At 34.1% G+C, this 23603-nt stretch overlaps 6 protein-coding genes across 11 annotated transcripts; 4 read left to right on the plus strand and 2 right to left on the minus strand.

Moving 5' to 3' along the window:
- Window positions 1-273: 273 nt before the first annotated feature.
- On the minus strand, window positions 274-3609 carry LOC110810527 (Cyclophilin-like peptidyl-prolyl cis-trans isomerase family protein). The gene is made up of 6 exons (XM_022036710.2): window positions 3453-3609; window positions 3057-3152; window positions 2878-2939; window positions 1643-1776; window positions 1147-1231; window positions 274-521 (listed from the first exon to the last, which is right to left on the minus strand). The coding sequence occupies exons 1-6, from the start codon at window positions 3522-3524 to the stop codon at window positions 476-478; spliced, it is 495 nt and encodes a 164-aa protein (XP_021892402.1). The 5' UTR covers window positions 3525-3609; the 3' UTR covers window positions 274-475.
- A 498-nt stretch (window positions 3610-4107) lies between these two features.
- Window positions 4108-9089, plus strand: LOC110810563 (mitochondrial fission protein ELM1-like). 5 transcript variants are annotated; one of them, XR_015813999.1, is made up of 11 exons: window positions 4108-4484; window positions 4668-4830; window positions 4950-5016; window positions 5220-5316; window positions 5835-5984; window positions 6117-6243; window positions 7410-7522; window positions 7608-7671; window positions 7756-7849; window positions 7965-8053; window positions 8656-8705. XR_015813999.1 is itself a non-coding variant. In XM_088209654.1 (11 exons), the coding sequence occupies exons 1-11, from the start codon at window positions 4302-4304 to the stop codon at window positions 8755-8757; spliced, it is 1269 nt and encodes a 422-aa protein (XP_088065780.1). In that variant the 5' UTR covers window positions 4108-4301; the 3' UTR covers window positions 8758-9089. The 5 variants fall into 5 exon arrangements, 3 of the variants coding, with proteins under 3 accessions (XP_088065780.1, XP_088065781.1, XP_088065782.1); XM_088209654.1 differs by having other exon boundaries at window positions 7945-8053; window positions 8656-9089; XR_015814000.1 differs by lacking the exon at window positions 7608-7671 and having other exon boundaries at window positions 7701-7849.
- Window positions 9090-10231: 1142 nt separating this feature from the next.
- On the plus strand, window positions 10232-11446 carry LOC110810623 (casparian strip membrane protein 1-like). The gene is made up of 3 exons (XM_022036845.2): window positions 10232-10727; window positions 10810-10933; window positions 11048-11446. Exons 1-3 carry the CDS (start codon window positions 10465-10467, stop codon window positions 11261-11263), a joined length of 603 nt encoding a protein of 200 aa, XP_021892537.2. The 5' UTR covers window positions 10232-10464; the 3' UTR covers window positions 11264-11446.
- Window positions 11447-12016: 570 nt separating this feature from the next.
- Window positions 12017-16106, plus strand: LOC110810617 (mRNA-decapping enzyme-like protein). The gene is made up of 8 exons (XM_022036837.2): window positions 12017-12318; window positions 12619-12659; window positions 12788-12837; window positions 13194-13338; window positions 14117-14173; window positions 14699-14822; window positions 14913-15386; window positions 15902-16106. The coding sequence occupies exons 1-8, from the start codon at window positions 12160-12162 to the stop codon at window positions 15956-15958; spliced, it is 1107 nt and encodes a 368-aa protein (XP_021892529.1). The 5' UTR covers window positions 12017-12159; the 3' UTR covers window positions 15959-16106.
- A 1462-nt stretch (window positions 16107-17568) lies between these two features.
- Window positions 17569-20146, plus strand: LOC110810589 (RNA binding (RRM/RBD/RNP motifs) family protein). Of its 2 annotated transcripts, none has more exons than XM_022036800.2 (5): window positions 17569-17788; window positions 18725-18793; window positions 18874-18980; window positions 19743-19908; window positions 19998-20146. In XM_022036800.2, the coding sequence occupies exons 1-4, from the start codon at window positions 17674-17676 to the stop codon at window positions 19848-19850; spliced, it is 399 nt and encodes a 132-aa protein (XP_021892492.1). In that variant the 5' UTR covers window positions 17569-17673; the 3' UTR covers window positions 19851-19908; window positions 19998-20146. The 2 variants fall into 2 exon arrangements, with proteins under 2 accessions (XP_021892492.1, XP_021892491.1); XM_022036799.2 differs by having other exon boundaries at window positions 17570-17788; window positions 19982-20146.
- A 1395-nt stretch (window positions 20147-21541) lies between these two features.
- LOC110825408 (F-box family protein) lies at window positions 21542-22709 on the minus strand. The gene has a single exon (XM_022055855.2). The coding sequence runs from the start codon at window positions 22676-22678 to the stop codon at window positions 21644-21646; it is 1035 nt and encodes a 344-aa protein (XP_021911547.1). The 5' UTR covers window positions 22679-22709; the 3' UTR covers window positions 21542-21643.
- Window positions 22710-23603: the final 894 nt, after the last annotated feature.

Raw genomic sequence — 23603 nt, forward strand, 5'->3', positions numbered from 1 at the left:
AGATAATTGTAGCTGGCCGATCTGATATGATTTTAATAATAAAGGTCTTGAATGCAAAGTGTTTGGGAACCTAATCCAAGGTCAAGAAACCTGTAAGCATTACCTCAAACTCCATTGGCCCATTCATTTTCTATGTATAGTCATAGTCTTTACCTTTTGTATCTTTAATGGCAACACTAACAAATTGAGTTCAATTTTCATAATGATTGTCAATATATAAAAGGAGACTTGGCAATTGAATTTTCCAAATTCAGATGGCAGTAGGAATCAACGTGGTATAAAAGAGAAATTTATATAACAGAATTCTGAAACTCATTTTGCCCTTTGTTTCTCTCTTGTTCCCAGGGAAAGATCTCATCAAACACATAATCTTCAGTTTTGAATGTTGGTCAAAGAAACAATAGCCTTGATATTGGTACAAAGCATGGATCAGTGTGTATTAAAAGGAAGAAATAAGTACGAGTAGACTGCAGCCTTAATCCTTGACTGTTGCTCGTAATATCTTCACGTCGTGGATTGGCCTGAATTAAAAGAGGAAATTTATAAGAAAAGACTTGAAGTACAGGCCTTTGTACGAGTCAATATAATGTGCAGAAAAGTGATGAATGAGAAATGGATATTCATTACAAACACTTCAGGAGTAAAACCCATTACTCATATTGTTAACTAAAAGCTTCAAGAGTAAAAGCATTGTGTCTAATGTAGTCAACATGCGGCTGAGTGAGTTCGACTGCAGCATAAAAAGAAACCATACCATGTTACCCTCTAGATGTTACTTAATCGTTGATTTTATATATACATATATGTGTGTGTGTGTGTGTGTGTGTGTATATATATATTTGCAAAGTGCAGTTTCTTTTTTAGTGTTTACTTTTGCTGCAATTCAAAGTTTTTTATTACAATTCAGTTTCTGTTAGATTATGTTGTCATTTTATAAAAACCATTAGCTTTTCACTTTTCAAAGGTCATCTGCACAGCAAATATATATATTGGTTGTAAAAAGATGGTCGGCCTATGTCCATACAGTTTTGCTCATATTTTCAAAGAAACCCATAACACGTATAACAGCAATTTCTCTAAATCAATAGCATTAAAAATCAGAAATATATTGCCAATCAAGAAGAAAAAGCATCAGGATATACTAACCTATCACTGTTATCAGTTTGGACACTACCAAGTCTCTTGATAATCTCCATTCCCCGACATACTCTTCCAAATATTGTATGTTTTCCTGCATGACAATAACAAAATATTAAGCATCATAAAAACACAAGGAAACCCCACAATCCATACTGAGGTCTGTCTAACAAATTAGGCAAGAATTTGATCCCAACTGGAGTTCCAGTTTGCTTCTAGCCACACGAAGGTAAGCAAGTTGTATCTTTCATTCAAAATGGAAAGCCTTGTTTATAATTTCAATGGTCTAAACTTCATGGAAACCTGAAGCAGCGTGCCTCCTCATCTCTCAACCAAAAAAGAAAAAGATATTTTCTACTAGAAAAATAACATTACAGATTGAATACAATAGATAATATGCTTGCACATGTGCTCTTTGAACAAAAGTTAGTGCCTGTATAGGAAATTATTTCAAGAAGACTGACTATACAATTCTTAGAGAAAACAAGGACAATCATATCGTTACCATCCAGAGATGGCGCTGGTGCCAAAGTTATGAAAAACTGGCTACCATTTGTATTTGGACCAGCATTTGCCATGGAGAGAATACCAGCTCCTGTGTGCTTCAACTCCGGCTTGATCTCATCTTCAAACTTAGCACTGAAATTAATAACAATACAATCCGTGTAACAATCCCTTCCAACACTAATAACCAAAAGGATAACAGGAAATTGGTGTTCGTCCATAGAAAGAGTCATCAAACATTGTTTGGAGCAATAGATGTTCCAATATAGGGGTGTACAGAACCGAACCAGGCCCAAAAAACTAGTTCAAACTGAACTGGTTAGGGAGACCAGTTTGGTTAAACCAGTTATGTTGCTCAATTCGATTAAGTCAGTTCGGCTAGGTCAAAAATCAATTCGGTTGCAGTTTGCTGGACTAGTGAACTCAACTGACTGAATAACTATTTAAAACATATATGTTTTTATATTTAAATTATAATTATATATAATAATATAATACCTAAACCCTAATTCCCAATTTCCCAATTCTGATTACCGCCCTTGGCCCTCAGTTCTCACCCAGGTCCCTCTCCCTCTTGACACACACTCTCCTGAGTCTTCTCCCTCAGTCCTCACTGACCGGCACAGCAGCACCCACCCTCTCGGGTTTTGCCTCTCAGTCGAAATGCAGAAGCTCTACTATCCTGTCCCTCTCAGCTTTTCCCAGTCCACCATACTCTTTACCAGCACGAACGCACAATGGCACAAGGCACCCTCATGGCCTCAGTTCCTCTCACCTCTCAGTCGAACCAGAAGCTCTTTCTAGCTCTTGCTCCACTACTCGAGCCAGAAGCTCTCATATCTCATATGATCTCTCTCAACTCTCAAGACTCAAAGTCTCAAGTCAAGTCTTACGGTCTCGGCTCTCGAGTACAAATTTTATTTTGTTTCTTTGTATGCGCTGATTTCTAGTTATCACTAATGGATAAAAGATTAAGAGAGCTTCTATAAGCCATAGAGTTTATGAGCTATAGAGTTTGCCAGGTACAAAATTTATAAGCCATAACCTAACTGACCGAGATAATTCAATCAGTTCAGTTTCAGTTATAGTCCCGAAATCAGCTAGTTTGGTTCAATTAATATCGATCGGTTGATTATTTTGGTTAAAAGGAATAAAAAATGGCATAATCTTAGTCATATCTTTTCAAGAAATGATCGCTACTCAGAGTTTAGATATGTAACAAAAAATAAAGCTTACCCATATATGGAATCTCCACCCCTTCCAGTTCCTGTTGGATCTCCACCTTGCACTATAAAATCCTAGATCCACCGATCAATATAAAATTTATCAAAATGTAATTAATTCATCCATTTCGCCAATTACAGTAAAAAAAAAAGCTGTGTTCTTCAGCAGATAATGCAATGTAGAAAGAGAACCTTAATAATTCTATGAAATTTGACATTATCGTAGTAACCTCTACGGGAGAGTTCGATGAAGTTCCTGCAAGTCCTTGGTGTATGCTTGTAATAAAGCTGTGAATTACATTAAATTCAATCAAAACAAACGAGGAGCCACAAAATTTCCGTCTATCTCGAAGTTTGGTAACCGAGGAAGTAGATGGAAGCAAAGCACTTAAGCATTCATTAGTAAAACTACCCTAAATAACTCATTATCTGGAGCAGATAAACTAAAATCACTCAACCAAAATAAACCTAGAAATGCTAATTGAATCGTTTTAGAAAAAAGTTATTCTTTCCTTTTCTCAGCAACCAAACAGAAGGCAAAAAAGAAAAAAAGAGTGGGGTCGAGAGGGAGAAGAGAAAGAGAAATGCCTCAACAGTGAAAGAACCCATGGAGGTCTCAAGAGTAACCTCGGGAGGACCTCCTTCTGCGCTTGCCCACATCCTCGCAAGAAAGAGAGAGAGAGAGACACTACTCGCCGCACGAGTAATTTCCCAGCAAACTTTTTGAAGGGGAATGGAGACTCGGGTCGGTTTCGGGTAGTCCGGAATTCTCCAAATGTCCTGATTCTTGAACCGGTCGATTATTTTGAAAACCAATATTTTTAATCTTAATTCTTAAATTAACTTAAATTATTAAGTAATTTCTGAACTGTAAACTTCAATGAAATTCGGTTTTAATTTTTGTAAAATTTAATATTTAAATTTACAAAATTATTTAAATATGTAATTTTTTAAAATGCACTTTTACTAGTTATACTAAAATAAGTTTACCACATAAGTTTTTTATTTAAAATTAAAAATTTCAAAAAGTTTCAAAAATTATTAGTATATATTTATTTCATAATGCTTATTGTTATCATCTATATAACGTAAAAGAGCAAATTAATTTTTTATTAAGTATACTTATTTTAATCTTTAATTAATTTTAAAAGTTCGGGTCGGGTTAATATTGAGTCACCAGGCAACTCCATTTTGATCGACCCGATTTTCTTTTTATTTTTATTTATTTTTGTTTTCTCATATCTGGCGTTGATAGACAGGGACAAACATTCCCGTCGGCGACGCATAAAAGTTTTCGGGCGGTAACCGAAAACTACTTACCGTCTTCGTTTCCATTTCCTTTCTGTTTCCCCGGCAATGGAAAACTGAGCATTTAAGACGAGCGAACTGAATTATATTATCCTCTGCATCGCCGCAGGCTACTACTTTACTACGGCCATGCGGCCGATCAGACTCCCAGAACCACCGGTCAGGTTGGCCGGCGTGCCCGATATCTTCGAAGCTGGGTTCTATGGCGCAATCAGACGAGCAGTTGTGATCGGAAACGGTTTCGCCGGCGCAGAAAATCAGTGCGTCGGCTTGGTTCGCGCATTGGGCTTCTCCGGCCGTTACTCCTTCTACGTAAGCCAGCTTCTCTTCCCTTATCTTCAATTTTCTTCTTAAAAATTTATTATTGTTTTAGCTCATTTGCCGCATATTTTTATTTTGTTATATAAATATTTTTATCTAAGCTTTGATTAAGTAATTAGCATTCTTTTTAATTATTTGTTCCGGTGTTCGACGTTCATCGCTCGCTATATGCAGCGAGTAACTAGACCAAGAGGAGGTTTCAATAAATGGCTCCATTGGCTTCCTGTTTCTATCCATAAAAAATTTGATCACTACATTAGGCAAATTTGTGGCGATTCGCTGTATAAGTCGACATTTGTTGGCAGCGGAGTGACGCCATTTTCGGCTGAGGCAACAGGTAGTTAATCTTCTCAAAGTTTTACTTGTAGAATGACTGATTAAGCGATATTCTTGTTGGTGTTGGAGGAGAAATTGGTGGTTGTTTTTTCCTGTTGATGAAAATGGCGTGTTCTGTAGGCTTGTCTGATATTTTAGAAGCTGATGCAAAGCAGATCGCAAATATGGCTTGTGAGACATTCGAGAAGTATGCTTTTCCTCCCTTGCGATAATGGCAATCTGAATCTTGAATGGATAGTGTCTTTACTTATCTGTAATATGTTCTGGTGGTGTATTTATAATACTATATAAACCTATTGCGTGTTCATAGCCATAAGTATTTATGCTTTCATTTCTTATCAAATTATGTATTTTTACTGTGTTTTTTCCCTTTCTTTTTCTGAAAGATAGGGATGGTCCATTATTAGTAGTTGCCTCTGGTCGGGATACTGTAACAGTTGCAAGCTCCATTAAACAGTTAGCTCGAGATAATGTTTTCGTTGTTCAGGTTAAACTTTTTTCCTTTATTCAATTGTTTTAAATTTGACTTGTTTCACAGTTATTAGATTGATATAGGTGGTTTTAGAAATTGATGGCTCTGAATTATTAGCTTTGGTCTGCTTTTAGTGGAGAGTAAGGCAGAATATTGCATCTGTTCTTGTTCGGCTTAACTTTTTTTCTTCTCTTTTCCTTTTCCGGTTTTCTTGAATTTGACTTAAAACTTGTCCTTTTTGTTTTTTCAGTTATGTAGAATTTGACTTATTCACGCAATTGTTAAATTGATATAGGTGTTCCCATAAGACAATGGCTCTAAATTGTTAGCTTTTGTTTCTTTTAGTAGAAAAGCAACACAGAAGGTTGCCTCTGTTCTTTCTGACTGTGAATATAGTCTTCTTAATTTTGGTATCATGCATTCGTTTTGCTAATATTGTTGTCCAGCTTATTTTCATGGTTATTTCTAACAATGATTAGTATGCTCCAATTATATATTAAATACTGTTTAGCCTTGTTTGACAACATTATCAGATACAACATCCAAGGTCACAACTCGACAGGTTTGATCTGGTTATTACACCTCGTCATGACTATTATCCATTGACCCCTCATGCACAGAAGCAAATTCCTTGGTTTCTTCGGAGATGGATAACTCCACGCGAACCCCCTGGTAGAAATGTGGTATGTTTGCTGGTTGATACCATGAGTTCACTCTATAGAAAAGTTTAGCATGTCTGTCAATTTCTAGTTATTCTTTGTAGTTTATTATATTATTGTTGTGTATGACTTACAAGCTTGGCTTTTGAAATCTAGATTCTCACGGTGGGAGCTCTCCATCGGATTGATTTTGCTGCACTTAGGAATGCTGCTTCTGCCTGGCATGATGAGCTTGCACCTCTTCTGAAGCCTTTGCTAGTGGTCAATATTGGAGGACCTGCAAGTAATATGTCATGTATCTATAAAGTTGTCATGCTGTGTTCTAGAGAGGAGTCTATGTTTACATTTTGTTTGATGTTAATTAGTGGCTGGCAAACTATTATTTGGAAGATGTGCAGAATATCCTTAAGGTGACTGACGTTATTAGCATATTTGAATATAAAAAAACTGGAAGACATTTATAGGCCTTAAAATTTCTGTTGGTGGATACTTCTGAAAATACAAATATTTCTGCATTACTTACCTTGTTGGTATAGTGGAATTATTTTTTTCAGTTAGGTTGTGTTTGGAACAAATCAATAAATTGTGAATTGATTTAGAATCTACTATTAGAAGATGACAAAAGTGACTTCCTAGAGAATTCAAATGGAACTGGAACAATGTATTTCAAATTCTATTAGTTTGAATTAGATTGTCCCAATATAAATTGGAATTTCCAAGAAGGCTAGTTTTTATCTTTTTAGAAGAGATTTTAAAAATTTCTTAATCGAGTTAAATATAATTTTTCAAAAGATTTTCATGAGATTTGCTGATTTGTTATAAACATAACCTTAATGTGTTATGCTCACTGGGCTTAAAAGTAGTATTCATTTTCTACAATGTCAGAGGTTTCTGATAGTTCTGTGCTTAAACTGATTTTTGCTAAAAGAATCTATACTTCGTATTGCTAGTGACTTCTTTCAGCTGTTTTTGGTGTTCATTTGTGAGGAAAACTATCAAGAGCCTTGAGCTTGAGCTCTGACGACTGAAGTAGGTTTGGGAAGAGAGAAGAAATTAGAGAGAGAGAGAGAGAGAGAGAGAGAGAGAGAGAGAGAGAGAGATAGAGTGAGGAAGATAAGTAGCTAGAGAGAGAATCGAGAATGGAAGTTTCTTTTTGTTCAATCTTGATACAATCGTGTCGATATTCTCTATTTACACATGATTCTTTGGATCTAACAGCTGTAACTAACCAGTCCCACAATCCTACCTGTCACGGTTAGGTACAAAAGCGACCCCTTACCAACTTATTACATAGCTCGACGCCTCTGGTAAACCTTTAAAGGTTTCTCAGTACTAACAAAAACCTGATCAACATAAGCCTTCTTTTGGTTCATGAAGCACCTGATGTTGCATTATGCATTCTTATATTTATTATCAGAATTAGTATCTCAATCTGGAATCTTTGCATAGGCAACTGCCCATATGGTGCTGATCTTGCAAAGCAGTTAGCTTCTATGCTGCACAGTGTTCTCTGGAGTTGTGGAAGCCTCAGAATATCTTTCTCTAGGAGGACACCTGAGAGGGTATGAATGCTTCGGCAATTTTTTGGTTTAAATTTCTTCTTTTATCTTAGTATGCATTGTTTTTCCTAGACACTCTTATTGACAGGTATCCAAAATTTTGATGCAAGAATTTAGCTCTAACCCTAAGGTGTACATTTGGGACGGGAAAGGTGCAAACATTTTTTCTCTTCACTTTCAGTGCAGATTTCACAATAGTGAGGATCATTATCATGTACTTGAGTCACCTTGTTCAGGTCCTAATCCACATTTAGGGCATCTAGCTTGGGCCGATGCTTTTGTCATTACTGCTGATTCAGTGAGTATGCTAAGCGAGGCTTGCAGTACTGGGTATGTTTGGACATAACTAGGTCAATCTCTTAACAAGTATTTCTTTAGTTGAACTTATACGTACCTGCATATTTGCTTTCATAACAATGCTGCAGGAAACCCGTCTATGTTGTAGGAGCTGAGCGGTGTACATGGAAATTCGCTGACTTCCAGAAGTCTCTTCAGGAACGCGGAGTTGTTCGACCATTCACTGGCAAAGAGGACGTAAGCTGCCACCATAAACTATATCTTTGGCAATTATTCTCTTGTGCACGACTTGCAGATATTATCTTCTAGAAGTACTATTGTTGATTCCTTCTATACATTTAGTATAACACGATATAGAGCTACATGACATGATAGAGAATGATATAATGAAAAAAATGCTCCTCTTATTTCTTTTGAACTTTTAATTTTATTTTAATGATATATTAAATATAGAACTTTCATATGGCAAAAGTTTGAAACTGATTCTCAGAGTTAAACATTGATTTTCTCAATATGCTAATTATTCATATCTATATTTTTTTTAATGAATAATAATCCATATCTTTACCCAAATACATAACATATTTATTCTTAAAATCTGTGGTGAAAATATTTTCCAAAATAATAATTGTCTACAAATTCATATGAAAATTTTGTATTGAGCTCAAATACTTATTGTTTTAAGAACATTTATTCGAGCAATTCTGAACACCCTGGTGTTATTATTGAGAACCAAGAACCACATGTGTTAATTACTGCTTTAGCAAGGATATGTATCTGCTTGCCATGGATGCACCTATCACATCATAACAAAATAAATCTGTCTGTCTGGTTTATAGATTTCGAAGAGCTGGAGCTATCCCCCACTAAATGACACTGCGGAAGCTGCAAAACGGGTGGTTGAGGCACTTGCTGAGCGTGGATGGACTATACGCCCATAATCAACTTTCACGTGCTGGTTTACCGAGCAGCAAAGCTTTTTCAGTGTTCGGAATTGTTTCCAACCCAGTCTGACTTTCTTTCAGTTGTTACCATCAGATAGAAGCAGCTAAGTTTTGAAAAGATGAATCCAACTGCTTAATGTATAGGAAATTCTTTACACACCTTTCATCAGCTTGACATTGTTTTGAAATTTTATGTCATCTGTATATGTGAGATGAAAACAGACATGAATTGTTCTAACTTAATGAAGTTCTGTAATCTTTGCTCCGGCTACAATGTAAATTCTTTTCTAATAGGATGAAAATGAAACTGGGAATTTTCTTTGATTAAACTGCCAAATGATTTTTTAAGTGTCAACTCCACCACTTTCTGGTGCAAAAGAAGGTGATCTGACGGTGCCGATTAAAAAAACCGTCGCTTCACATTGACGAAAAGGTTTGGTATCTGATATCGGTTCTTTGTCACCTGAAACTATAGCATGTTTTAATGATTATACTGTTCGTCCATTAAAGTAGTACGTGAGTTGAATTTTAATTATGAGATAGTTCGGTCCATATCTGATCCGAGCGGATTTAATTTAAATTAGTTATTTTTTTTAAAGAGAGATCTTTTAATACAATTTTAACAAAGCCCTAATTTTAAAAAGTATACAAAAATGTAGAAACTGCAAGTGATTTTAAACATTAGTATTGGTTTAGATTTGTATTAAACCCTTCAAATTCACAGAGAAAAATGTGCCAGATTTGACTCCAAGCTCCCGACTTGGGGAAAATTTTCATGTTAAAGTCAACAAAAATCTTGGTCAATCTCAGCTTAAAGTTAAGAGCACATCTCTTGAAATGGAATGTTGCCTAAAGAATCTAACCCAACAAACACGAAACCTAATACAACAATTTACCCATCTCTGATTTTTTTATAATTTTTTTCGCTGAACATGTTAATTATATATATATATATATATATATGACATGATAACATGATTACGAAATGAGTTGACAAGAGATGGGTACTTTTGGATAGTTGGATTAGGGTGGCCAGGTGGTTTAGTTGACTGAAAGTTAAAGAGAATAAACACTTCATGGGTTGGTCTTTTGTCTGAATTTTGTAGGGTTGATAAAAAATTCTACTCCCCTTTCATATTAAATCAAATAAATTGTCATTATTTGTTTGACACTTAGTTCAATTCACAAAAAAAAAACGTATAGTTCCACTGAATTACTCAGATTTGATTCTCATAAATATTTGTTTGACATACATTATAGAATTTAATATCAGTAAAAATTTTGTTGAACTTTCATATTGAAAGAAAAGAAAATGGTGGGCAGGCTGGCATATTTTTCAGAAGGGAAAATGATCAAGTACTACTAATCCAAATTAAGCGTTTGACTAATTAATCAGTGTTTAATTAATCAATATGATAATCTCCCAACCTACCAGCTGACTCCGCCTTGTAAACTTCTACTCAGAAAAGCAAATTCCATTCAAAGTGGAGAAAGTAAGCTAATCCTCCTCTGCAACAATGGTGGTTCCAGTCTCTCAAATTTTTAAACACAGAAATAACCCATAAACTTTACCTATATAAACTTCACCACTTCAACCATTTCTCATCACTTCTTCAAACCCATTCAGCTTATTTTAAAAAGCAACTCTCTTTCCTTCTTCACCACCTTTCTGCTTCAGTTTTTTGTTCAGTACCATTAAAGAAAATGAAGAGCGACTCAGCCACCATTGATGTTCCAGAATCAAGCGCCGAGGCCAAAGGAAAAGCTCCTCTCATGGCAGCTCCCAGAGAGCAAAAACCAGCAGGAATAAAAAAGGGTATCGCCATTTTCGACTTCCTTCTTCGTATAGGCGCAATTATTGCTGCTCTCGCAGCTGCTGCCACCATGGGAACCAGTGATGAAACCCTTCCTTTCTTCACTCAGTTTTTCCAGTTCCAAGCTAGCTACGACGATCTACCCACATTCCAGTATGTCAAGTATCTTCTTAATCAAGCTCCATATGTACACATTATGCACAAAAACTGAGATGTATACTATTTGTGTGTGCAGGTTCTTTGTGATTGCCATGGGTTTAGTTGCTGGTTACCTTGTTCTTTCTCTTCCATTCTCTATAGTCACCATTGTTCGCCCACTGGCACTAGCTCCAAGACTCCTCCTCTTGATCTTGGACACTGTAAATTCCTCCTTACCCTTTTAATTTTCTAAGCCTTAACCACTTCTATTCCAGCTTATCACATACTCTACATAACTTTCAATTGAACTCTAACAAGAAATTATGGCAACGCAGGTGGCTCTGACACTGTCTACGGCGGCCGGAGCGGCGGCGGCAGCAATAGTCTACTTGGCTCACAATGGCAATCCAAACACCAACTGGCTCGCCATCTGCAACCAGTTTGGTGACTTTTGCCAGAAAGTGAGCGGAGCTGTGGTGTCTTCTTTTGTCACTGTTGTGGTTTTCGTGGTCTTGATCTTCCTCTCTGCCGTGGCTTTAAGGAGGCACTAGAAAGAAATCACTAATGGGACTTTAAATTGTGGAATTGTCTGTACTTTTTTTTTTTTTTTAGTTTTAATTTTTTTGTGGGTGTCTGGTTTTTTTTTTTTTTTTTTAATTAATCATTGTGATTAAGGTTGATGGTGTAATATTTAATGTTGTATTGGTCAAAATTGTAATGAAAATTGTTGTGTTTTATGTCAAAGTCAACGTTTCTTTGACCTTGTTTGCACATTGTGATATATGTATATATGTATATATACATATGCATATAGATTTGATGGGATTTGAAATTGTGATCTTTAAACCTGCAAAAGAAAAAATTCTGCTATATAAGTAGAGATATAGTATGATTCACTAATACCATAAATAAAATAATATCCATTTTTTTAAAAAAAAAAAAAGAAATTCAAAAATTAGATTCTGTTTTATGTAGGAAAATATTTTTAAATTTTTATTTTTTAAATTTATATAAATTTATACATGTTTTTGTTCATAAAAGTATGTAAAATTTGTATAGTTATGAGATAATCAAAATATAAAAAGTATTTTTTGAAAATACAAAATCAAAATTTTTTAATTCAATTATTATTTTTTATTGCTGACTAACTTATATGGTTTTATAAAGAAAATATAAATAATTTTTTAATTAATGGCTGTGTTAGTAAATTTCGGGTTAGATCGAGGACATTTTAGTCAATCTGGATAACTAACGGCTGCGTTAGTAAAAATCTCTCTGTACACAGTTGCAGAGCTCAACGAGTCCACAGTGTTACCCAGGAGGTCTCTTTACTCTCTTTTTCTCTTGAGAATTTAATGGATTCCGAGATTACAACTGTGTAGAGTTCCCGGCAAAATCAAATAGAAAACCTGAGCTAGGGTTTAGGCTTTTCTTTGTTCAATCGAAAATGTCTCGTTCTGGTAAATTGACGCCGAATCTCGATAAGCAAAGCACGAAAATGCTTAATCTCACTGTGCTACAGAGAGTCGATCCCTTCATAGAAGAGATTCTGATGACGGCAGCACATGTGACGTTCTATGAGTTCAACATTGAGAGTAATCAATGGGTTGGTTTCCTCGATTATTGTTATTTTTTTTTTTCATTTTTTTTCATTCCTTGCTGCTTTGTTTGGTTGAGACAGAAAATTTAGTGAAAGGGTGAAATGCAATTTAAGAGCACGAAATCTTTGAATTTATTATTCTTTTTGTTTTTCATTATTTGGAAAACTACTCTTGTCTTTGATCTAGTTCAGCTGAGAATTAGAGTGTTTGTAGAGTAATTTCGTGCAAAATGTAATCGCTCTTCTTCAGTTCTTGTAATCCAGTATTATTTTAATTTTGTTTATCCTTTGGTTTGGCGGTTGCAGAGTCGCAAGGACGTTGAAGGATCTCTGTTTGTTGTTAAGAGGTTTGATTTATTCTCGACCTCCGCTCTTCACACACACAACACTAAAGTTGGCTTTGTTAAGTTAGGGGACTATTTCTTATACATTTATTGATCTGACGATAATGTTTCGTTTTCTTTTTGTCTTCAAGGAATTCTCAACCTAGATTCCAGTTCATAGTAATGAATCGACGGAACACAGGTTGGATTCTGTTGTTTTTATTAATTCTCTTAGTGATAAGAACATGATTTTTTATTTCCCATTACAAACATCTGCTCAAAATGGTAAGAGTTGATTATCCATATAAACAAATTAAATTATGACACTTAGCACTTTGTATTCTTGTAATTCTTCTAGTTCAGGATGAGACAAATATAGGGTGGCCGAATCTTCGAAAATGCTAAATTTGAATAGCAAAGTAGATAATAATTAGCTCCTTTATGCCGAAAATGTTTATTCTACCTCTAGGTTTGGTTGTTTCTCGTACTCCAATTAAATTTCCATCGATGTCTTAACGTGTCTTTCCATTTAATTACTTCCAATATTGGTATAAACAGATAATTTAGTGGAGGATCTACTAGGGGACTTTGAGTATGAAGTTCAAGTTCCATATTTGTTATACCGAAACGCAGCTCAAGAAGTAAATGGGATTTGGTTTTACCATGCACATGAATGTGAGGATGTTGCAAATCTCTTTAGTAGGTAAATATTTTTATTACTTCCCTATTTTTGTGAAATTTTGTTAACATCAAATATTTATGTCGGAAAGAAATCTGTTACAGATCATGTCGTGCAATAGTTATGAATGGTGCAATTAAGTTTAGAATTCACATTCATCATTTTATTTTCAGAAAGTAAGTGCTTAAATTTTTTTTAGGTTGAAGGTCTATGCAGATGGAAAGCTTCTATACTTCAAAAAATTAAAAAAGCTAATACTCTCTATTTCTTTTATTGTTGTTGTAGTTGTAGCAAAGTTATTGGGTTTCTCATGGACGAGCAAGAACCTAAAAGATGTGAAGTGAATTGATTAAAAGTATTCTACAGCATATATGGGGCAAAACATATGATATGATTGCACCAAGTATCAAGTTGTAAACATGCTAACATGCTGGGATCTTCTTTTCTTATTTGTATTATGTTGGGAGCTTTTGGGACTGAATGAGCAACAAAAGCAAATATGCCGGAGAATCATGGCGGGTTAACTATATAGTGCCATTGTCTTAAAAATCACTTCTAAGGATATTCTAGTTGAGAAAAAGAAAACCACACAATCAAATACAAATATCATGAGTAAATGGGGTTGTTCTCATTTCAACAGTATGTTCTCTCTGGTCACCCAATACAAACTTGAGGAACCATTTTATCTCTCAGTTTTGTGCCTATGTATTGGAGTTTCGGAAAGAGAAACCTTTATGTTGATTTTTTCAAGAGTTCCATGTTGATTGCTTTTTTATGTTTGTTTTCCGTATTATTTGGGCAGGATACTTAATGCATACTTAAAAGTTCCTTCAAAGCCAAAGGTTTCTTCGAGCAAAAGGTAGTGATTTGTGTAAACACTGAAACAGCTATATGTTTTATCCAATTAAGTCTTTCGTATGTCATGTTTCTTTCTGTTTGCATTCTGTGCCCTTAGTCCATCTTTTTTTTTGTGTGAACCCTATGTCAATTATTCATAGATTGCTTATTACTGTAGTGTTACCCTACAGCATAATATTTCGGGGATGCATATTTATGTACAATAGTGTGCATGGTAGATATTCATTAGGGTTAGCTGGAAGATATTTGTTCTAAATATTAGTTCCTTAGGTTGGTATCCCCTTGGTACCTCTGTGCATAATAATATTGTTTTTTCATTTCAAAAAAAAAATATTAGTTCCTTGGGATTTCGTTCAGTCTCTCCAACTCAGATCTGGGAGATTCATGGTCCTTTAATTAGCTCTTCTTATGTTTAATAGCAGTAATGACTTTCAATTCATTGTTTATGTCCCTCTATGTTCAGTGTCATGCAAGTTTTATGTTTCATTTCCTTTTTTGTTCCTTCTGTTTGTTTTCAATAATGCAGTGAATTTGAGGAACTTGAAGCAATTCCAAGTATGTCCGTAATGGAAGGTCCTCTTGAGCCATCCTCAACTAAACCTGCTGCAACCAGTACCCCTGAAGATTCTTCCTTTGTAAACTTCTTTGCAGTATGTATCTAATATAGGCTATGTATATGAAGGTTGAACTTTATGTGCAATGCATCCCTGACTCAGATTTTTTCCACCCTGTTATTGCAGGCTGCTGTAACTGTTGGAAGTAATACTCTGCCTGCAGTAAATTCAAGACAGCTCTATCATTCATCTGCTACCATTCCATCATCTTCTCATGTACCAGTTAATCCTGTTCTTGCAGCATCTCCGCAAATGTCATCTGCTCCTCTCTCTGTTGCTTTTACTCCAACAATTCTCCATGAAACTCTTGATCCTATTAAAAGTAGCAGTCATGTCACCAATCTTGTGAAGCCATCCTTCTTTGCACCACCCTCTTCTTCACCCTCTTTGGTGATGCCGCCTCTTTTGTCACCAACGCCAACTGCTGTTGCTCTCCGTTCTCCCTTGAATGCCCAACGTCCACGTGGCACTCCATTGCTTCAGCCCTTTCCGCCACCCAATCCACCTTCATCTCTTACTCCTATTTCCACTCCTACTTCAAATGATGGATTTGTTATTAACAAAGACAAAATTCGTGATGCACTTCTAATGCTTGCTCGGGTACTTACACTTTTTCTTCTCTCGTTTTTTGCATTTTCTAACTTGTTTCAATCACTAAGTTGATAACAGCATATATACTTAAAAATACGTAAAAATCATTGTCAAATAAAGGGATGAACGCATATTCTACCTATGCATGGGCACTTCCCTTGTTTGTGTTTCAGGCTAATAATATTTCTGAAGGTCTGTGAATGGTTCATGCACGCTCATCCTATTATTATGAGGTTTCGGTAGATATCTAGGTTAATTATCCTTAGTTTTAAATGGTTTATAGGTTAGTTTAAATATCTGCATCTGGATGCATGCTGAGCAAACAGCCATTAGTTATAACTCTCTCACCACTAGTAAGTTACACATTTTCCCTTGTTTGAATTGAAGAAACACATGATTGTTGTTGATCTATGTACACAGGACGTAGCCACTTGTTCTCTTCAGCATGCTCTCTTTCTCCTTGGTCTTCCAAATAAAATGGTTTAATATGAAAATTTTAACTGTGGGCTTCTGTTTTGTGGTAGGATGAGCAATTCATTGACATGTTCTACCAAGCGATGCAGAAGGTGCACCACGCATGAGTTCTCCCTATAGAGGATTTGTAGCTGGTTCTCTTTGGTGCATTTAAGAGCTTGCTGAATGCTTGTCGGATGTCTTCTGTATATAGTTCCTCTGCTGTACATGTCAAACGCGGGGGTAACTTAGAAGAACTTGGACCAAATTAGGTTAAAAGCACAGTTGATCTCTTCTCAGAAAAACCAACAGTTGCATCTTCTTTTTTTCATTTTCAAAACTAGAGCGGTCCAAAAAAGTTATATAGGGTTGTTCTCTCTTGGTATAGGATAATTTCCAGTGAAATGTTTCTATGTTGCATTGACATGCGAAAAGATAACATCGATGGAAATGGAATGGGCCAATGCGGCATAACTTTAGGAAAGTTCTCTTTGCTTCTCGTTTGGTAGTATAATTATGGTGTTATTCTTTGGAAAGTTCTTTTTGCTTCTCATTTGGTAATTCAGTAATGGTGTTATTCTTCTCGAAAGGTTTCAAGCTCCTGTACAGAAGAGAGGGAGATCGGGTAGGGGGAAATACAGGTGAACTGATAAAAAGGTGGTGGGTCAAAGTGGGTTACAGATGATTTCTAATAATTTTCTGTGCTTACCACACTATCTTCCTCTTTTGAAGTTGGCAAGCTGTTTAACCTAGGAAGATTGTAATGTTCTTCTTTCTTTGTCTAATTATCTCCCCCTTTCCATATATATCCTTACAGAATATCTGTAGCAGGTAGGTCCAGATTTTCTTGGGTAAGCTGTTTGAAATGCATGATTCTGAAAGTGCCATCCCAGGAAAATTATTAAAGACATAATTCTTAACTTTCTTATTTCACTAATGGGGTTTTTAATTTGTCAATATGTTTTGGTGCATATTGAAGAGTCTATTTATAGGTTATTAAAGTTTTTACATTCTAAGATAAGCATAGTTTTACAAAACGCACTATAAATCTATATTTTATTAGTTTGAACTAGTTTTTGTACTTCAAGTAATAAAAAAAAAAAATTCACTATTTAATGAGAAAAATATCCGTTAGTTTTAATTTACACATGTCTATTTTTAAAAGTATAAGTTTATTTTTTTTAATAATAGTATATATATCTTTACCATTTGATTATAAAATTTTGAAGAAAATAAAAAAGAATAGAGATAATTTATATCTTTTATAATGCTTGAAAGAAATTCAAATTTTGTATATAATTTATTTATAGATTCACGTAATTCTAATTATTAAATATATAGATAGTGGTATTAAAAAAAAAAATTGAGTCTATATTGAATCTTATTCAAAATTTGGACAATATATCTTTAATTTCATTAAATTTTAATGGAATTTGGAATTATTTTTCATCTTAAACCATATGTGGGACAAAAACAAAATTGTTGTTAGAATTTATTTGTAAATTCATTTTTAATTTAATTAAAAATGATGAAATTTTTTTAAAAAAATTATTAATAAATTTTATATAAAATTTCATGTCATAATTGAAATTATAAATTTCGAAATTCGATATTTATTTTAATTAAAAAAATTAGAAAATTTATCATATTCCATTTAAATATAATTACAGGTTTGCCACCGTGCGCAATTCCTTCCTTTTTTTAACAACAAAATCTAGATTATCATGAACAGTCAAATTACGAAAAATATCTCAGGTAAACAGGCCCATCTGCTACAATTGCAGATTTGTAGGCCTGCTTTCTAGAGAAGGAAGCTCTCTCCTCCCCGCGCGGGACATTTGACATGGCGGCGCTTGCTAGGCTAGTTGGTAGAAACCTAAAGCCAACAAGTACGACAAGCTCTTCCTTCCTCCCTCTAATTTCTCGCAGAGGTATTGCTTCTAAGCTCTTCGTCGGAGGTACTCTCTCTTCCCCTCTCTATTTTCATTCTCTCTGTTTACTCCAACGCTTTCTTTTCTGTTAATCTCATTCCTCTTATGTTTGATCCTCGTTCGTATTTCGAGGAGAGAAACCTAATATAAGGAAAATACTCTTGATTTCATGATAACCGTAGTTTTGAGGAGAAAAGGTTGTTCAGTCGTTCGAGAGGGTGACAAATGTTAATTCCATTCCTATCTCGAATTAGTTATGAATTTAAGTTCCTAATTGATTAGGTTTTATTAGAAACTATTCTCTGATAATCAAAGTAGGAATGGAAGTTATTTCTTCGGAAACTTTATGATCAAATTTTATACATGAAGAATAGTAATTAAGCGAATAGAATTTGAGTTGAATTGAACCAGCCGTTAATGTTGGAAGAAAATGATAGATGGAGGATTCAATGTTTATTCCTGCTAAATTAAATGGTTTATAACCAAGCTGATTAGCTTAGTTTCTCTTGGGTTTGGAATAAACAATTCAACCAATTTTTATTTGTGATTTGATTTTTTTGCCATCAACTTCTACAGTTAATTGCCATATCTTCTGCAAGTCAGTTTTAATGGAAAAAGAATCATCTCCTCATGGATATTACTGTTAAAAAGAAACTCCCTAGCTTTTTAGCTACTTAAACTATGGATATTATTATGTGCACATATAACATTTTCCTAGTGTGTTATTATAGCTTTATTAATAACGAAATATAAATTTGTGTTGACTAATAAATAAAATTCATAATTAAAATCTTTATCAAACTATTAACTAAACTGTACGATTAATTCGATATGTACTCATTAGACAACGAATTTTCCCTCCAACTGAATGGGAATTTGTACTCTATTCAAAATTATATGACTTTCATTCGGAAAATGAGAAGAAGAATGTAATATAAAATGATTGTCCTCCATTCTTGGCAGGTCTGTCATTCTACACAACAGAGAAGGGCTTATCTGAAGCATTTTCGCAGTATGGCCAAGTTATTGAAGGTGATGATAATGGCATTGCTTTCTGCTATCCACTGAATATTGTTCTTGAAACCAAGAATTTACATTTTCTCCTCTGCCAGCTACAATCATCACAGACAGAGTCTCAGACAAATCAAAAGGTTTCGGATTTGTGACATTTGCATCTGAAGATGAAGCCGTGAAGGCCCTTACGGAAATGAACGGGAAGGTGAGACCTGTTTCCCTTATTCTCTCAAATGTTACCTGTTCATTTCAGGGTGCTACTCTCAGCCCAGGAAATATCATGTTTTGCAGTAATGTTCTAACATTTCATAATAGTTTAGCAACTTCATGTGGTTATCAGTTAATGTTTGGGAAAAATCAGATAGCCTATTTCCTTTTCTCTTTCAATATTACCCAATAATTTCATGGTGCTAGAGTATACCTCGATGTTATCATGATCTGCGGTAATATTCTAACATTTTATAGCGATTGTGTAGTAATTACTTACCATTATGCAATAATCAGATAGTTCCATGATATTAAGAGATAATATTTCAGTGTAGTTCAGTTAATTTGGAAAGGGGAAAACTGTTTCTGGGTGCTACTGAAGTATCATCTTTTGCAGTAATTTCTTAACATTTAATATTAGTTTAGTAATTTTATGTATTAATCAGTTAACTACACAACATTAATAGATAACTGTGCAATATTAGATTATTAATATACATTTATTGTTGTCAAACATAAAAATTTTTATATAGCATCTTAATTACATAGTATTTGAAACAGTTTAGCAAACATTGTGATCACTTTTTACGACAGCATGCTTCTAAAAAATAGTTGTTAAACACATGTAGAAGTTTTCGTACTTTCACATAGCAAAACTCTTTCTTTAACATAGCAGAACGAAGCCGGAATTATTTTAAAAAATTGCTGTTAATGCCTCATACTTCTAAGACACACAAAATTTTTCCTTCTCTCGTAGCAGGCACTGAATGGGCGGGTTATTTTTGTGGACTACGCGAAACCAAGACCTACTTTTGGCAGCGGAATGCCAATAGCAAGAGGACCTCCTGAACTGAAAACTGAAGATTAACAGACAGGAATAAGAGGTACTTTGTAAAGGCTAGCAAGGAAAAGGAGAAAACCAACAGGTAAGTGCTAATTTCTTCCACTCTGATTAGCTCTTCATCCGGGAATTATAAGAAACTTCTTTGTCATTTCCAGTCTATTCAACTTGCAGAAGAGCACTGGAGTAGAAGCTCGAGCTGATGAATGATCAGGTTTGTGTTGTACCCAAAATAACTATTTTGACTTTTTCCAATTTACCTTTTTTTTTCACCTTGGTAATTTTATTTTTATGACTTTATATAAGATTATTAGATGAGTATACCTGCACGTGTCTGATTTTTGAAATTTTGAAAGCTAAGCTAATTAAATTATGAGATAAACTATAAAATAATATAAGATAATAATATTTATGAATAAATAAATAACAAAATTCTTACTAGAGATATTGAATCCCAATAAATTAAAATCAAAAGAAATAAAACTTATTTATTGTTCTTTCTGTTCCTGCATCCAGTCTTTCTGAACACTCTTTGTTCTTCAATTATTTGCTTAATACTTTTGATTAGACGTATTAACCACCCCCATTTCTGATTATAAACCCAACTAACGAAATTAATTTAATCAAAAGAGTAATTTGTAAAATTAATTGTTGATAAATTGTTTATTTGATATCAAGAAATCAAAATTAATATTAAATTAAATGTATTAAAGACGTGAGAATGGGGATGGATTTGATTTATTATCAAGTTTAATATTTATTGGCACAGTAATTCTTAAATTTCAAAATAATTTTATGTTTGATATCTCTACTATTTTAAAAAAAAATATATATTATTTAATTTTAATTTATTACAAAATATGTTCAAAATAGTTTTAAATATTGATAAATAATGTGACAATAGATATAATTTTTACTTATTTTTTATAATAACATATAATAGTTATTTATTAAATATATTAATTATCTATCTAATATGATAGTATTACTATGTAGTTAATTTTTATATAATTAAAAATTTTAAAATATGAATTATATAAAATATTCATCAACTATTTTTTTTACATCTTATTTATTTTATAAAAATTTTGAGGTATAATAATTATTTTATATTTTGATTAAAAAAAAATTTACTTTTATACAAATTAGTGATAAAAATCAAATTATATCATGGGTAATAAAAGATATAAATCTAGTAGTATAACAAGTTTAATCAAACGACTATTATTAGTATATTATGTACACGCATATTTTTGTGTCAAATTTGTTGTTTTTATTTTAGTAAATTAGAAAAATTGAAATCACTCTTTTACCATTTCACCCACTAACCGATCAAGAAAATCACACACTAGACGTGTCCCTCAAATAATAAGCAACGCATTAAATCCTATTTAATTGTCAGTGTGCATGGTATTATACTATCTTGACACTAGTACTTAATGATATACATCTTCCTAGACACGTGTGATTATATCACATGTAATTGACCATCTTACATGCCTGTCCAATAAATAATATGATAATAATAATAACTTTCCTAATTATTTTAGACAGAAACTTATATAAAATTTCAAACTATTTTTCTAATTTCCTCCTATATGATAAATTATGTAAAAGTACTCTTTTATTTTCCTAAATCTACCAAAAATTTCGCTCCCCACTTTAAAAAAACTTGTATTGTCGTGACTCTAATTTTGTCTTCCTTCAACAACCTCAACTTTGTACAAACTTAATTTTTTTACATTTGAAATTTACGTACTTGAAATTTCAATTTTTAACGAATTTACAGATAATTTATGTCATATTTTTATAATGAAAACTTAAAATGTTTTCCTCCACCAAAAGAATAAACCAGATGAAGCAACCAAAACCGCCATTAAAACACCTAGTATATCCAGTACTCCCTCTCTCTTCATCCGTCTTTCCTTCCTCTTCCTTTTCCTCTCCAAGTATTCATCATACCTCCTCTTCCCTTCCTCCTCCCTCCTCCTTCCATTTCCTCTTTTACCCTCCAGTGCCTTCTGCAAAATTACCAAACTGTCCCTCCCGTTTAAGTTCATGCCATCCATATCCTCCACCTGCAGGCTTACCTCCCTCACGTGCATTTCCCCTCCGCCGGCCCCGCTCCCGCACGTTGCCACAATTCCACACTGTACCAATTCCGATGAAGAACCTTTCCCGCCTGCGAGTACCGATGCGAATCGCACGTGCACCTCCCCGGTCAGCCAGTGCCGGTTAACAGACACCGGCTTGTTGCTCGAAAGGTTCATAGAACGCCGACTGGCAGGATCGACTACGATCCAGGTCAGCGTCAAGTCATTCCCCAGCTCTTTACATGTTTCGTCCGGAGGACCTATCGGCGTCGGCACCGTGTCCTTCGGGTCCAGCAGGTCAACCCTGAAAGGCGAGCACCGGAACCACCCGGTGACAGTTTCAGTCTCCACCACTCTGCTCAAAATCAGCTTCCCCCGGTAGCAAACATCAACGGCCGAGATTAACTCCGATGGACGGTTATGATTCGGCAGATAGTTGGCGGGAGATGTTACCAGAGGGTATGAGTCGGAGAAGAACGAGCGGGCTCCTTTGGGGAACGCTGAGATTACCTGGCGTAGACGTGGCGAGTCAGTAGACGGCCACGTGGAGTGACAAATATCGGACCATAGAGTTTGCTCGGATGCGAGCGCGCGAAGATGTGAAGAGGCGCAAGAAGCTGATGCGAGGGTCGGCCCGTCGAGACGGGTTAAGATGTGAGTCTCGATGATGTTGTGATGGACGGTGGAGATCGTTGGTGTGATGGTTTGATCGACGGCGTTGATTGCGGTATTACTCGACGGTGGAGCAGAAGAGCAAGCCATTCCTGCTGGTGGTGTTGCTGTTTCTGGGTTAACTTTGTAGTTGCGAGTTTATATATATCTGAATTTTATGATGTTGATTAAGTATCCTCGAAATTTCAATTAATAACAACACTGCCACTTAATTTGACCATTTACATTTATCATTAAACTTAAACTTAATTCTATAGTTGTATCTCTAATAATACATCAATAAATTAAATAAAATACAGTTTTATTTATTAATTTAAATAATATTATACAAAATTTTCTAGTTAGTTAATCAAATACTTAATTATATGGTAAGAAATATCGGTTGCGCATCTAATATAATTTTTTTATTGTAAAAGTAATAATTGAATGAAGCAACTGACCCACTTGATTATTTTTACTAGTTAATTAATTAAAAGCTTACTTGATTATAATTATTTAATTATATGAAGAAAAAATCGGATAAGATGGTCATTAAATTTCTTGATTGTCTCATAATCTCAATATCTCAACCATCGTCTATGGCCTGCCAATATTATTTTTTTATTAATTCTAAAGCTTTAGTTTTATTATAATTAATTACTTATTTATAGTTATAATGTGGTTTAAACTCGATAATAAAAAATTAATTGAATTGACTAAAAAATATTTTAATCTTACAAAAATGACAGTATAAATAATTAATAATTGTCATTTGATAAAAGCATTAAAATTAAGGTACCACCATTTCATTTGCCTCAAATTTTTGAATTGCAACTTGTTATTAATTATTATTATTATAATGACTCATAATATACATAATAGTGTTCCTAATGTTTTCCTATTTATAACCTAATAATATAGTACACACTTTTTGTATTTATCCTTTTGTTTTTTTTTATTAGATTAATCTCGAGCTTAATATATATGATAATAACAATCAATAACAAATTTCAAAGTAACTAAAAAAAATTATATA

This window comes from Carica papaya, chromosome 8 (assembly GCF_054855325.1).
Source record: "Carica papaya isolate Zhongbai chromosome 8, ASM5485532v1, whole genome shotgun sequence".
In the NCBI taxonomy this organism is placed as follows: Eukaryota; Viridiplantae; Streptophyta; class Magnoliopsida; order Brassicales; family Caricaceae; genus Carica; species Carica papaya.

Excerpts from the sequence above, each read along its gene's own strand:
- LOC110810527 (XM_022036710.2), bottom strand. The coding sequence starts at position 3,524 with ATGTGGGCAAGCGCAGAAGGAGGTCCTCCCGAGGTTACTCTTGAGACC. Across the intron at positions 1,232-1,642 it reads ACCAGCGCCATCTCTGGATG|GAAAACATACAATATTTGGA; the intron begins GTAACGATATGA and ends ATTGTCATGCAG. Across the intron at positions 522-1,146 it reads CAAACTGATAACAGTGATAG|GCCAATCCACGACGTGAAGA; the intron begins GTTAGTATATCC and ends CTTTTAATTCAG.
- LOC110810563 (XM_088209654.1), top strand. The coding sequence starts at position 4,302 with ATGCGGCCGATCAGACTCCCAGAACCACCGGTCAGGTTGGCCGGCGTG. Across the intron at positions 6,244-7,409 it reads CAATATTGGAGGACCTGCAA|GCAACTGCCCATATGGTGCT; the intron begins GTAATATGTCAT and ends ATCTTTGCATAG. Across the intron at positions 8,054-8,655 it reads CATTCACTGGCAAAGAGGAC|ATTTCGAAGAGCTGGAGCTA; the intron begins GTAAGCTGCCAC and ends TCTGGTTTATAG.
- LOC110810623 (XM_022036845.2), top strand. The coding sequence starts at position 10,465 with ATGAAGAGCGACTCAGCCACCATTGATGTTCCAGAATCAAGCGCCGAG. Across the intron at positions 10,728-10,809 it reads GACGATCTACCCACATTCCA|GTTCTTTGTGATTGCCATGG; the intron begins GTATGTCAAGTA and ends TTGTGTGTGCAG. Across the intron at positions 10,934-11,047 it reads TCCTCTTGATCTTGGACACT|GTGGCTCTGACACTGTCTAC; the intron begins GTAAATTCCTCC and ends ATGGCAACGCAG.
- LOC110810617 (XM_022036837.2), top strand. The coding sequence starts at position 12,160 with ATGTCTCGTTCTGGTAAATTGACGCCGAATCTCGATAAGCAAAGCACG. Across the intron at positions 13,339-14,116 it reads GTTGCAAATCTCTTTAGTAG|GATACTTAATGCATACTTAA; the intron begins GTAAATATTTTT and ends TTATTTGGGCAG. Across the intron at positions 14,823-14,912 it reads CCTTTGTAAACTTCTTTGCA|GCTGCTGTAACTGTTGGAAG; the intron begins GTATGTATCTAA and ends CTGTTATTGCAG.
- LOC110810589 (XM_022036800.2), top strand. The coding sequence starts at position 17,674 with ATGGCGGCGCTTGCTAGGCTAGTTGGTAGAAACCTAAAGCCAACAAGT. Across the intron at positions 17,789-18,724 it reads TTCTAAGCTCTTCGTCGGAG|GTCTGTCATTCTACACAACA; the intron begins GTACTCTCTCTT and ends CATTCTTGGCAG. Across the intron at positions 18,794-18,873 it reads GTATGGCCAAGTTATTGAAG|CTACAATCATCACAGACAGA; the intron begins GTGATGATAATG and ends CTCCTCTGCCAG.
- LOC110825408 (XM_022055855.2), bottom strand. The coding sequence starts at position 22,678 with ATGGCTTGCTCTTCTGCTCCACCGTCGAGTAATACCGCAATCAACGCC.